At 45.6% G+C, this 14761-nt stretch overlaps 2 protein-coding genes across 17 annotated transcripts in view; one reads left to right on the forward strand and one right to left on the reverse strand.

Annotated features, from left to right (window-relative positions):
* CLVS1 (clavesin 1) overlaps positions 1 to 14761 on the forward strand; it is a 240996-nt gene that overhangs the window by 217139 nt on the left and 9096 nt on the right. The window lies entirely within an intron of this gene.
* ASPH (aspartate beta-hydroxylase) overlaps positions 5778 to 14761 on the reverse strand; it is a 232136-nt gene continuing 223152 nt past the window's right edge. For 13 of the 14 annotated variants that reach the window (XM_067017982.1, XM_067017973.1, XM_067017971.1 and 10 more), the window contains one exon: positions 5778 to 5985. In XM_067017982.1, coding sequence (XP_066874083.1) covers positions 5793 to 5985 — 193 coding nt within the window. In that variant the 3' untranslated portion in view covers positions 5778 to 5792. Of the gene's footprint in view, positions 5986 to 11998; positions 12177 to 14761 lie in introns of those variants that run through there. The other variant, XM_067017969.1, reaches the window with a different exon arrangement.

Raw genomic sequence — 14761 nt, forward strand, 5'->3', positions numbered from 1 at the left:
GCAGCAGACACACACACACAGCAGACACACAGCGGACATGCTCTATGCGCTCCACACACTCGCTGCATTTCAACGTTGAGTGAAAGCTACCACCTCACAAACCCATCCTTGGTGCACCAGCCCAATTGCTTCAAACATATTGTCAGCTCCCAGATGGAAAGAGCTAATTCTCCTGCTTTACCAAGACTCTCCTGGATCTTGCCTCGTAGGATCTTATAGGGGAGATAAGGTATCCGCACACATAACTATATTTAGGTGCAGAATGGGAGAGCTACTATGAAGGAGGTGTTAGACCTGCTGCAGTGCTCTGACGACGCATTCGCTAATTTCAACCAGAAGACTCAGAGAAGTCTTCATGAAGGAAGGCAAAGCTGACCCAGGTTTTGGAGAAGGTAAAATATCAGCGTCAACATCCAGGACTTATGCCAGAGTAGCTAGCGATTGCGTAGGCACCTCATTACCCCACCAGTCCTGCTGTCCTTGACATCCTTGAGGCTTTGCTTGGGGATTCAGGCAGCGAAAACCTAGTACCAGCGGGGACGCCAGCAAGGAGGGACCACTCCTGCTATTGGGCTGGGCCTGCCTTCAGACGCCCCACAGACAGAGCTCTGTGATGAACAAGAAGATTACAGGGACAGAACAGTCACCGTGAATTCAGAGCATCCGTAAGGGCCCAGAGGGGATAAGAAAATTGGAACCAGAATTGGAGGAGACTTCGAAGGTCATCTCTTCCAGCCCCCCACCCCATACGGTGGCCTGTTCTCCAGCACAGCCTGTCAGGCAGCCCCAAGTTGCCCCGTCCAGAGACGGGCAGGCAGCTTATGGGGCAGCAGGGGCCCTGCCGCGCGGCTTCAGGACGTGCCTCCTTATTTTGAGCCAGATGACCTGGGTCTGACCTCTGCAACGGCGCCGTCAGTTCCAGGGGGTCGACTCTGCCCGGTAGTCCTAAGCTTGCCTAGTTTCTAACAGCCTTCAGGCCCATTTGGAATCAAATGGGCTTTTGTGACTGTCCTTGGGACCTAATCGCGTTTCATAATGTGATTCAGGGGCACCCACTGCCTCAGTTCCAGGCGGCTCGGAGCAAAGCATTCTGACACAGGCGCAGAGCAAAATCCAAGACGTGTTCTTGGTGTTCTCAATGAAGGAGTGGTTCTAACAGCGCCTTTTTTTTTTTTTCCCCAGGTAATTTTGGTTCAACCCTTGAGCACAGAAACTTTAAAAAATTCTTAGTTGAGTTGAAAATTTCTCCATACTACTTATTTCTATATTGGTCAGTTCTTTGACATGATAATAGCCTTTGTGGGCTGAGTGTGTGACATTTTCTGCTCTAATACTAGATGACCCTGAGTTTTGTATTTTTAACTTCTTGTTTCTGTTTTTTATTTTATCTGTTACAGTCTATGTCCTTGCTCTCAGGCCATCAGCTGTCACTTTGTGTTCTTGGGACTGTGTAGGTCTGAAGCACCCTACTTCCTCCTAATTTACTACTGGAATATGTTTAAGATCTGGAAAGTAGGTAGCCAAACTTTTTAATACTGTCCAACAAATGACAGTAAGTAGGCTCTGTATTAGGCTCTATATAATTATTTGGCTGCGAATATGACAAAACTCCAAGTGCATTGCTTTAAATAAGGAAAATGTATTATTTCACGTACTGAGAAGTTACAAAGTAAGGTGGCTACAGGAATGTTGATTCTAGTGGCTCAGTGGTTGCCACCAGAACCCAGGTCCTCACCCCCGAGTCCAGCACGAATAGAAATTTCTGAGGCAGGAGTCCAGCCTGACTCACAGGGGGAGGACAAGAGCCAAACTGAAGGAGCTTTTGATGCCTGGAAGGAGGAGGGAATGGCTTGGATTGGGAACCGGCAGCCCTGCTTCAGTTTGGGGAGGGCAGGCCTGGAATTTCTGTCCCATGAAGGAAGTGCATGGTCTTTAAATCAGCGTCACAGATTTTGTGACATCTCTTTCAGTTATTAGGATTGGTTTATTAATTACTTTCTGGTTCTAGCCTATATCTCTGATAAAGTAATTAAAATGGCTATGGATATCATTAAAAAGGCACAGCCATACACAATCTGGAAGTAACTACTGGTGGATGAGGAGCATTTCGGGAAAGGTTTTACTTTAAAAAATATATTTGTAAGGGCTTCCCTGGTGGCGCAGTGGTTGAGAGTCCGCCTGCCGACGCAGGGGACGCGGGTTCGTGCCCCGGTCCGGGAGGATCCCGCGTGCCGCGGAGCGGCTGGGCCCGTGAGCCGTGGCCGCTGCGCCTGCGCGTCCGGAGCCTGTGCTCCGCAACGGGAGAGGCCACAACAGTGAGAGGCCCGCATACCGCAAAAAAAAAAAAAAAAAAAAAAAAAAAAATATATATATATATATATATATATATATATTTGTAGGTATTATACGTGTATACATCTACACATATACTTGGACGTATATGTATACTATATATTTGGTGTTTATGTACAAATGGATATATGTATATGTTGAAATGTATGCATACACACATATACCTAATTTTTTTTTTTTTTTTTTTTTTTTTTTTTTTTTTTTTTTTTTTTTTTTTGCGGTACGCGGGCCTCTCGCTGCTGTGGCCTCTCCCGTTGCGGAGCACAGGCTCCGGACGCGCAGGCTCAGCGGCCACGGCTCACGAGCCCAGCCGCTCCGCGGCACGTGGGATCCTCCCGGACCGGGGCACGAACCCGCGTCCCCTGCGTCGGCAGGCGGACTCTCAACCACTGCGCCACCAGGGAAGCCCTGACTCACAATTTACATCCTTTGTTTCCTGGAGGTCCCCTCGCAGTGCGCTCAGATACACTTGCATTTTGATCTGGGCTCCATCTGGCATCCCCGCTATTCAAGGAAAGGGATGATAATGAAGTTTTTAATGTACTGTCTGGGATTCTAGTCTCATTCAGCTCATTAATTTTCCAAATAAACATTCGTGTCTCAGCCCCGGAAGAGGAACTCCTAGCCTGATGATGGTGGAGCTGTGGTTCCTTCTCAAAAGCTCGGAAATTACCACAGGCAGAAAGGCACATTTTCGTTTTCCTTGTACAGTGAGTGAGCTGAATGGGGCCCGAGAGCTAAACCCAGCCCGTGATGCAGGTGCACCAGCCACCAAATCAGACGGAGTCACTCTGAGGAAAAGCAGAGCCAAAGTGACTTTGAAGATACCCAGAGTGGCGTAGAAGCCTGGCCTTATCCATTCGATAGGTATTTAGGGAGAGCTCCTCTGTGCTGAGATCACAGGCCCCTGTACCTCATGGAATCAAAAGACCAGTGTGAGCAAAGCACCTCAAGGCAAAGAGTGGCAATATTGCAGCACCCATGTAGAAGAGCACACACGTAACATTTTAGTTATAAATTCTATACCGACTTTCTAAGTTGGCATGACATGGCAATGATTCTGCTGCCTTCGGTGTGTATTTACATGCAAAGATGTTTGTTCCCGGGATTATTTTTTTAGCTAGAGATAACACCATTCATTAGTCAAAACTGGCAATTTTTGTCATTTCCAGTAATTTGGGGGGTTTTGATGTAGCCTGATCATAGATAAAGTTTGGCTGAGTATATGCAATCACTCCTGTTTTTATTTATTTATTAAACCTTTAGAACTTATTAGGAATCCAGTAACTTGTTTGTAGAGGAAGAGGCCTTAAAGACCCGAGCTGCACCTTCATTCATGCCAGTAAGGAGTGGCCCCAGCTTCCAGAGAAATGATCCACATCATCCACCCTGTATACTGGGCGATTAGAGAGACCAGTGCTTTGGGGTCTTGTCCAGCTACACAGCGGAAGGACTGCTTTTGACCCCTTTGACAAAATGCCTTCGGCCCTCCTTTCCCTAAAGTCCTCTCCTAGGTCCCACACGGAAGAAGTAGGACGATGTCAAAAGACATTGTGAGCTTTTTCAGAGGGAGTGCGGAGAGGGTGAGGGCACGCTTGGATCGAGTTCAGATTTCTGAGCCAGAAGGAAATTTTGGGCCATGTTGCTCCCCTTTGGGTCCTGCCTGGGCGATTCAAAAAACAAAACGTCGTTTTAACTGTTTTCAGCTGTCAATAGAATTGTCCACGAGCTTGGTGACCTTTCAGCACGTACTCCTCGTTTTATAGGGTGAATGTACGCGTTTGCTGGATAAGCACTCATTCCCGGCAGAAGTAATACATCATCGTGAAACACAGCCTATACGAAGAGAATGAGGGGTGGCAATGTGGAAACAGGAGGACCCTTGTCTTCTAAGCAGTCGGGGCAACAAAGGGCCCATTTTACTGTGTGGCCCGGGAACAGGAGTTCCGTATGGAGGTGACGTTCAGTAAAATTACATAACGCGTCATTTCTTAATGAATGCCCTACAGTCCCTGCTGCCCTGTGAGTTGTCTTGTGCCTGGTTTATAGCTCAAACAGGATTGAACTTCATACTTTTGGGGTGTCACTCCTCTTCAGGCAGCTAATGCCTGAGACATCCTCACTTCTAGAAGCAAAGACCTCATGGGTACGCCACACATGCCTGGTGTTTTTTGTCGGTTACTGGATACTGAAGTGTCGCGCGGGTGCTGACAGGAAATGGTTAACATATCTTAAAGAACCGAGAAAAATAGCTGCCTGGTCTCATCATTACTTGTGCATCCGGCTGAGATGGATGTCCTGCTTTTATACAACTTTCTTTGCTGGGGCAGAAATGGGGGTGGTGGTGCATCTCCTTGCAAATGCATCCTATAGAGCATGCATTAGAATGGAAATTAGAATGGAAAAATATCTACGATGAACTCAGACCATAAGAACATGAATGAGGCCAGATAAAATATGGTGGGGGGGATGCCACGTTCTCCTCTTTTTTAATGAACGACATGACAGATTATGAGATAAAGAGTTCTAAGCTCTTGGCGAAGCCAGGAAGTAGGGTTGAATTAGAGGAAAATGAACAGACGTGGGTGTGACTGGGTGTAGCTTCAAGTGCAAAGTGTTTGGCTACTCACAGTGTCTGTTCCGAAAAAGACTCCTGTTTGCCGAAGACTCATAGCCAGATGCAATTACTTGGAAAGGGAGATGTAGTCTAGGCAAGAAAAGCAAAGAAAGCTTATTTCTGCGAACATATTGCTGTCGGTAGACAAACATTTTGCCTGATTCCAATAACGCTGGTGCTGTGTGTACCCACCATCTAGCTAGCAGTGGGTCTCTCGTAGAAGTTCCAGTGATCGTAGGGGTGAAAACAAATACTTGATGTGATACGTGATAAAAGTCTCTCTGAAGTGTCATTCATAAAAACAATGCGCTGCTTGCGTAGAGAATTTCAGCTCCTTTTCAGGCTTAGGCAAACCTGCTGTAGATCTTATTTGGGGCTTAAATTATCCAAACGGCAGTGTTCGAGTTTTCATGTCAAGGCCATAAATGAGCGCTGTTGAGCTTTCAGCATCTCAAAGGAAACTCCTTCAGGGCCCCACTGGGGACGCAGCTGCCTGTGTCCCTGAGATGACGGTGATCAGCCCCGCTGGCCCGGCTTTCCTCTGCTCCACGGGTCTTCGAGACGGGCCTCAGGGGCTCCAGCACGTGTCAGCGCGTCCTAATCCTAGCCGCTTGCTTCAGCTTTGAAACTTTGAGGCAGTGTGTGCTGTTCTCTTCTTCTCACTCGCCTTTTGTTTTCCCCCAGTCTCCCCTTATGGGACTGGATGTGGGTTCTGGTCACTTGCTTCCACTGATGTTTCTAGTTACGTGGTGTTAGGCACACGTGCAGTCTTGACTTAACCACGTGGAGCGTTGGCTTCCTCAACTCTAAAGTGGATATAACCTCAGGGGTCGCTGTCAGGAGTCAGATGGCAGCAGGGGGAGACAGTACCCAGGACGTCCTGTTCCTGCAGAGGAACAGGGTGACAAGCAGTAGCTTTCCTTCTCCAGCATGGTTCGTAAGGATTTCCAGTTTTTTCGAGTTTCGACTTCTTTCCCAGTGGAAGTTTCTCACTAAGGATGGAAATTCCCAACTCCCTAAGAGAGAAGCAGGCAGTGGTTAGGTGTGCTGGCTTGAAGGGAGATGCCTTGAATTCCTGGTTAGAAGTCAGACTTACATTGGCCGTTTCCATCTTCTTTGCCGTAATGTGCGCAGAGGGCAGGAATTTTGTACCCTTGGAGCCCCGCACCCAGAAACGCTCGTGCACACTGCGTGCTGGACACGGAAGGCAAAGTCAAGGCGGGGGGAATTAGCGACACAGACCCCCTGCCTCTCTTCCCCTCTGTCTGCCAAGAAGGTCTAGTCTTCATATGAGCCCTGACTTTCCACTCACCAACCCGTCCTGGTGTGAGCCTGGGTCTTGGGCTTGGATAGCAGTTATGTCCTTATTGGTCTTTATTAGTGTTATTAGTGTTTTTTAGTTATTAGTGTTTATTAGTGTTATTCCTTCCTCTCTGTTCCTCTAATCTAACTTATGATCCATGGAATCTTAAGTGTAACCTTTAAAAATCGTAATGATGCCACCCCTTTCCCCAACATCCTCTACAGACTTCCCACGGGTTCCCTGCATTGGACAGAGGCTGCCCCCCCTCTATCACAGGCCCCTGCCACATTGGCTTCTGTCCACCGCCTCCACGGCCAGGCTTCTTCCTTCTCCAGGGCCTCCCTGCTCCGAGATGTTCTCCCCGGGCTCGTGGCCCACTCGTTCATCAGGGCTGGCTTCTCCATCCACAGCCCTGGAGGGAGTTCTTCACCCTCCCCGTCCCAAAGACCCCTCCCTTCCCACCCTGCTCTTCTCTGTCACGGAGCACTGTTTTCATTTTTAAATTTTTAAAAAATATTTATTTATTTGGCCGCGCCAGGTCTTAGTTGCGGCATGTGGGATCTTTAGTTGTGGCCTGTGGGCTCTTAGTTGTGGCATGTGGGATCTTTAGTTGTGGCACGTGGGCTCTTAGTTGCGGCACGTGGGATCTAGTTCCCTGACCAGGGATCGAACCCAGGCCCCCTGCATTGGGAGCGCAGAGTCTTAGCCACCGGACCACCAGGGAAGTCCCTGTTTTCTTCTTCATAGGGATCACAATCCTATAATCACACATCTGTTGGCTTATGTATTCAATCTCCCTTCTATAGATTATATACCCTCTCAGGGCAGGGGCTGTGCTGTTTTATTCACCAACATGTACCCCGTGCCTCACAAATACCCTAGGATATAATAGATGCTCGATGCACACTTTCTGAAGAAGGAAGAAAGAGGGCAAGGAGACAGGCAGGGAGAAGAAAGGAGAAGGGAAATAGGAAAGAAGGAAGGCAGGAATTGTATGACAGTAAATGCTGTTAGGAACAGAGGACTTTGCAGAGTGATGAGGTTAATAGTCAACCACGCATAATGGAATAAGACAGTATCATCGTCTTATCTGTAATCAGTGTTTGATCAGAACTTGAAATTGTCTCTAAGGGTATCTATAACTAACTCCTTAGTCTGATTATTTCTCCTAGTTTCTGAATTTTCATTAACAATTAACTTTTATAATACTTATCTTTTTGAAAATTTTGTTCATTTATTCATTCAGCAAATATGTATTGAGGACCTACTAGACACCAAGACGTAGTACAAGATAGAGTCATTAAGAGACCAGGATCTACATCAGATTCTGTGAGTTCAAATTAGGAGCCATGTGACCTGAGTAGCTATCTCTCTGTGATCTTGGTTTCCTCTCTCCAAAGGGAAGAAACCATTAGATCTGCCTTATTATTGTGCTGTGAGGATGAAATGAAGTGAAGTGTTAGCTGCTGAGGAGAAAGCGGCTGGAAGGGCAGACCCCGCTCCGGATCTCTGAGTCCACAGTCTGTGAAGCGAGACAGACTTTAAACACATCACTGTACGAACAGCTGGTTTCTTCTCGCCAGGACAAGTGCTTTGACAATGACAATGTACCATGAGGTGCATCCTGAGGCTCCTAATCCGGTCTGGGAGGGGTGCTGGTCAGAAAGGGCTTCCCTGAGGAAGTCACGCATCAACTGAGACTTGAGGGTTGGGAAAAAAGCTTCCCGGGTGAAAGGAGAAGCGTGGAATTGGGAGAGCCCACACCCAGCATTTGGAAGGAAGAGGGTGCTTCCTGGCACGACCGTGTGTTACCAATTATAAGATGTATTTTTTTAAATTAAAAATCTCTGAAATCAGGGCCTGTCTAACAACTGATGACATCTCAGATTCAATGAAATACAGAATTAAAACGAAAACAAGAACAGAAAAGCCCAGAGAGGTTGGAGAGCAGAAAGTAAGACGAGAAGAGGGTGTGTGGGGGTCATGCAAGACCACATCGGTCTTGAGAAGGATGTTGACCTTTATCCCAAGAGCAAAGGAGAGTCATGGAAAGGTTTTAAGCAGGGGAGTGACATGAATATATGAGTTTATGAAAAGGCTCACGCAGCCTTCTGTGAGAAGTATGAATTGGAGTGAGGGATGGTACATGCACGGAGACTGTCTGGGGCTCCCGCAATAGTACAGGCAAGAGATGGCGGTAGTTGGACCGGGGCTGTGTGAGTGGACGCAGAGAGAAGGCGGACTCGGCGATATTTAGTGGGTAGAATGAACGTGACCTGATGATAAAGTCATTACGGGGAACAGAGGGAAGAGAGTTCAGGGATGACTGGAGGTCTCTGGCTTTTGGGTAACTTGCTGGAGAACATTTCTGCTTCCCAAGATAGGGAACTTGGAGGAGGAGCTGAGTGGGGAGAAGGTCAGTAGAGCAGACTGTCCCATCCTTCCTGAAGCTCTCACTCTACCCTCTTGGCTTCAAGGAAACCACTTCTGGTTCGTCTCCTTCTGATGTGCACTCTGGAGCTCTCCTCCATTCCCGTGGCTTGCATCCCTTTATGCCTGGGAGCCCCTAACTTGTGTTCATTCTAGAATTCTCCTCTGAGCTTTAGAACCATATGAGCAGCTGCCTCCGTGACTACTCTCACCAGATGCCACCCAAGCCCTCACACTAACCGTATCCAAAACCTTCTCCCCAGTCTTGTGGGTTCTACCCACTGAACACAGATCTGGATGCATTACTATAAAATCTGACTTTTGTGCTATTTTGAAAAGTTTCGTTGGAACCAAAGTATAAAACAGTGATCCAAATGGAATCACGGTAGTCGTTCATCTTGGTGGAGGAGCATCCTCACTAAAGCAACAAGACCCCCTTTCCCCAGGCCCTCTCTGTCACGGGGCCCTGATTCGTTCGCTTCCCAGCACTTCTCACTTTCCAGAAGCTTCTCGTTTGCTTCCATCTTCCACGTTCACTGTCGGTGTCAGCCCCACCAGTCACGTGAACAAGGCTTCTCTGACTGGATCAGTCCTGTGGTCCAGCACTTACACTGATGCCCAGCTTTGAGACAGCACAATCCTGACTTTCCAAGGGGGGTTCCAACCTGTGTGTGAGCTGGGACACTGCGTCTGGGCAACTCTCTGGAATGAGAGTCTACAGAGCTGCCAGAGTGCCAGGCGCTTTTATATTCATCTGTATCTCTTTCACGTGAATACCTTGAAGGCAGAGATGTCGTCCCTTCCTTATTTAGCATATAGTACATGCTCAAAACTTTTCTTTTTAACACCTTTGTTGAAGTGTAATTGCTTTACAATGGTGTGTTAGTTTCCGCTTTATAACAAAGTGAATCAGCTAGACGTATACGCACATCCCCATATCTCCTCCCTCTTGCGTCTCCCTCCCACCGTCCCTATCCCACCCCTCTAGGTGGTCACAGAGCACCGACATGCTCAAAACTTTTGAAAAAATTTACTGTGTGACATGAACACGGACAAAATGTGAAGCGGGAAAGCAGCGTTGCTCAACATTGCATTTCCAAAAAGTTTTCCTGCCCCTTGAAATATTTTCCAGATTTGAAGGCAGATTTTCCTAAACCGAGAGCTCTTCCCTTGTAATAAATGTGGCATTTCATGAGCTCTTCTGACTCTTTAAGATATTGCATCAATGAGTGAACAGAAGCAGGAATTTGGCTTGAATGAACCACACCTGACAAATCCTTGCAGCTCTTCTTGAGGTGGATGAAAGCAGATTTCCTTTTAGGCAAACCTGGGATGGGAAGGTTTCTTACTGCCCCACAATCATTTAGCCAGGTAGTGACAGCTCCACAGCAATGCTCTGAAAATTGTAATGTGCGTCCAAAGCACCGGGATCTTGTTAAAATGCAGATTCCGATTCAGTGGGTCTGGGGCGGGCCTGAGAATCTGCATTTCTCATCAGCTCCCAGGTGGTAGGGGTGCTGCTAGTCTGGGACCACACTTTACATGGCAAGGCCCCAGACTGGAACATTTCCCCACACGCCAGGATGGACACAGATGTTCCTGGACTTATTCCAAGGGTTGTTGAAAAATTGAGGCTTTCAGGTTTGGAGAGTTTTTTAAAGATAGATATGTTTAAAAATAGAGAATTTTAATAGATTAAAATGAATAAAAATAGACAGATGATTATCCCCATGCTATAGATCAGATAGCTGAAGCCCACGGAGGTGAAATGATTTAGCCCAGATCACAGGGCTGGTAGGTGGCAAAATATTGTAAATTCACTTCTCTTCATTCCAAGCCCAATGCTCTGGCTCCTTTATCACATCTGTTCTCACACTTTTGTGTATTTCTTCCTCCCTCCCTCCTTTCTTCCCTCTCTTTCCTTTCTTCCATGGGGGCTTACAGAGCACCTTTTCGGGGCATTTGCCTTTGCGCAAAGCACTGCAGCTGTCTTGGATGTCTGTTCCCTGTTCCCGCCAGCCCGGATTGTACCCTGTCTTTAAGACACAGTTGAAAAGCAACTTACTCTGTCACACTGTCATGTACTGTGCTGTCCCCAAACCCCATTCTGAGTGGCGAAGCTACAGCTACTCAGGAAGAAAATTGGTATTCAGCCTAATGTAGTACAAAGTATAAGATCCATCAACGTCCTGTCGTTTAGATCCCTTTAAGTCATCTGACTCCAAAACAGACTTACAGCAGGTAGTTTTTATGGAGAACCCTAGCCATCCTTTTCAAACTCATGGTCTCGGCTGGTGGCAGCTTCTGGCATTTCTCTACCTGCTTCAGAACACCACATTCTAGTTCTAGCAAAGGAACTCCACGGAGGCTCTGCACCATCCATGTCACAGGGAGAAGAATAATTAGGAAAACTTAGGGATGCTCTGAAAGTGCCTGGCGGCTCTCTGTGCCCGTCTAATTCTAATGAAAGATGAGTGCATTCAGAGCAGGTGGTGCCAGCACCTGTAGCTGTTTGCTGTGTTGCTATTTTAAGATATGATTGGTAGTATAAAAAAACTCTCCAGAAATATCTGCATGTTGAAAATGTATTATTTGAACCATCCTCTGACCACTCAGGACGCCTGAATCCACATCGGAGTACCTATAGCAATGCATTCTGTTTCTCAGAAATCTGGAAACCTGCACACACACAGAATGTGAGCTCATGGCAAGGACGGTCATCTGGTTCAGCTACAGACCGGCCCTAAGACCATCTGCAGACCTCACTCTGCTGCCTGGGGTTCCTCTGAAGGGTTTGAACACAACACACGCTAACTATGACCTTGAACACTCATTCTCAGGTGCACTAGGGCGACTCTGCTTAAAGGAATGCTTTGGGAAATTGCTCGGTAAAATGAAGAATATTTTTATAATTAAATAATCCTCTTCTCTATATCTATTTTCTAAATTTGCATTCTTTTCTTTGGTTTTCTTCAAGAGGGCAGGCAAGGGCTGCCTCTGTTATCAGAAAGACTATCAGCTGTTCAAACTCAGAGATCATATTCAGAGAAGTGTTGGTAAAATGATGTCTTTCCAATTGAAATAATTTCTCCTTGAAAGAGCTCCAAGAACTTTATTGTATCTTTTATCTCTCATAGCCCTCTAGAGAATGTGGTAATATCCTGTCCTCATTGTACCGGTGAAAAACTGTGAGTTAATATGACAGGAATGCATTGTTTCATAAAGAGCAATAAAGCGGTTTGCAAATAAATTAAGCAGAACATCCAATTGCAGCTGCCAGTTTCCACCACGGCTTTTCTTGGTCTTTCCTTTCATTCCTTCCTCCTCATCTCCAAGTTCCTGGCCCGATTCGTCTTCTGGCAGCTGAGCTCTGTTCTCAGATAATCATATCTGCTCCCTTTCTCCATCCTAATCGACTCTCCTTGTTGGCCGATTCCAGTTCTGTAGAGCTGTTCCCAGGTGTTTGGGTGAATGCTGTACATTTAAAAGAAAGGATCTTGAAGTGTTATTAATTCTTTGCTGGTCATTGTAGATGAAGATATGATTGTACAACACGTAATTATTAGAACACTTTTTTTTTTTCCTGAATGAAGTTCTGCTATTTTCTTTTCTGATTTCATCACTGGGCCTAAAGTAAAGTTTTAATACATAATAGATGATTTTGTTAACCACTGGCTTCATCGATGCCAACAGAAGAAATGCTTCTCTGAGAACTTGAATATTAACAGTTCTGGATATATGTTAATATCCTTTGGTTTCTTACCAAGTTGTAGGTATTTCTTGTACAGTATAGCATAGTGTTTAAGAATGTGGGTTATAGGGTCATATTTGGGTTCAGATTCTAGCTCCACAACTAACTGTGGAAACTTGAGCAAATTAATTAACTTTTCCAAGGCTCAGTTTCCTGACCTGCAAAACAGAATTAACAATACTCACCTCAGTGGAGAAAAGGGAACCTTCCTACACTGTTGGTGGGAATGTAAGTTGGTGCAGCCACTATGGCCATACCATAAACAGTATGGAGGTTCCTTAAAAAACTAAAAATAAAACTACCATATGATCCAGCAGTCCCACTTTCGTGCATATATCTGGAGAAAACTCTAATTTGAAAAGATACATGCACCCCAATGTTCAAAGAAGCACTATTTACAATAGCTAAGACCTGAAGCAACCTAAATGTCCATCAACAGATGAATGGATAAAAGAAGATGTGGCACATAGATACACAATGGAATACTACTCAGCCATGAAAAAGAATGAAATAACGTAATTTGCAGCAACATGAACAGACCTAGAGATTATCATACTAAGTGCAGTAAGTCAGACAGAGACAGACAAATATCATATTGTATCACTTATATGTGGAATGTAAAATATGATACAAATGGATTTATTTACAAAACAGAAACAGACTCACAGACATAGAAAACAAACTTATGGTTACCAAAGGGGAAAGGACCGGGGGTTGGGATAAATTAGGAGGCTGGGATTGACATATACACACTACTATATATAAAATAGACAACCAACAAGGACCTACTGTAGAGCACAGGAAGCTATGCTCAGTATTTTGTAGTAACCTATAAGGGCCAAGAATCTGAAAATGAATATATATATACTGAATCACTGTGCTGTACACCTAAAACTAACACAACATTGTAAATCAACTATATTTCAAAAACAAACCAATACTCACCTCAGAAAATTACTGTGAGGTTTAAATAAAGAAAATGCAGGCTAAATAATTAGCGCAGAACCTGGCATGAAATAAGTACTCAATAAATGGTGTGGTTGTTCTTGTTGATGGCCATGATGAGATGATGACAATAATTATAATAACCAGCCTTGGGGATGGGAAACTCTCCTGTAGGTGCTAATTCTAAAAATATCCAATTAAAGTGTGTGTTGAAATCTTCCTTTCCAAAACATTCTGAAACTGACTTCAGATGTGACAAGCAAGATTTGCTGAGTGCCAACTGGAATTTTTCTGCCCACTGGAAAACCCTCGGTGGCTCCAGATCAGATGGGAGCTACTCTGCAGCAGGAAACTGTGACCGGTGGACAAGTAGCAGGAAGTTTCTTTAAAGAAACTAAAACGCTTTACAATGACACAGGAAAATAGTTATTAAGTAGCACCTGGCAGCTCTGAATTCAATATTTAGAAGCTTACGGAAATAAAAATATTTTTAAAAGGTAAATCTTTTTGACTCATGAAATCTAAATGTGTTGGTCATACACAAACTTCAGGAAAAGCTTTCCGGGTCTGGCAAAATTTTGTCATTTTTAGTATTGCTATGCTTTTCTAGAAGGAGGTAAAGACAAATGCTGAAATAGAGAGGAACCTAGACTATCTGAGCACATTAGCTTAAAGTCTGAATTGTAGAACTTTGAAAAATGACGTCTAATTATTTTCAAGAACTAACGGGTGATTTAACCCAGTCTCGTAGACTTCATGAAATCTTGGGGTTAAAAATAGCACTTTGCGGGCTTCCCTGGTGGTGCAGTCGTTGAGAGTCCGCCTGCCGATACGGGGGACGCGGGTTCGAGCCCCGGTCCGGGAAGATCCCACGTGCCGCGGAGCGGCTGGGCCCGTGAGCCGTGGCCGCTGCGCCTGCGCGTCCGGAGCCTGTGCTCTGCAACAAGAGAGGCTGCGATTGTGAGAGGCCCGCAAACCGCGACGAAGAGTGGCCCCCGCTCGCCGCAACTGGAGAAAGCCCTCGCACAGAAACGAAGACCCAACGCACCCAAATAAATAAATAAATATTTAAAACCCCCAAACAAACAGTTATTCCTTTAAAAAAAAAAAAGGAAATAAAATAGCACTTTGTCTGAGATCATTTTACAGCTGAAAAATGTGGGATCACAGAAGCCAAGTGAGGTGCCCCGTAGAGCCCTAGTTAGTGACAGCAAGTCAGTGACAGGGGTGATGAGGAGAGGCATTGAACTCCCAGCCTCGTCCTCTTCCATCAGCTTAGCTCTCCAAGGACCCTTACCGTGAACAGCGAAAAACATCTGTAGTGGCCCCACAAAGTTAATATTCATTTTGCTATATGTTCAGA

Source organism: Kogia breviceps, chromosome 17, assembly GCF_026419965.1.
Source record: "Kogia breviceps isolate mKogBre1 chromosome 17, mKogBre1 haplotype 1, whole genome shotgun sequence".
Taxonomy (NCBI): domain Eukaryota; kingdom Metazoa; phylum Chordata; class Mammalia; order Artiodactyla; family Physeteridae; genus Kogia; species Kogia breviceps.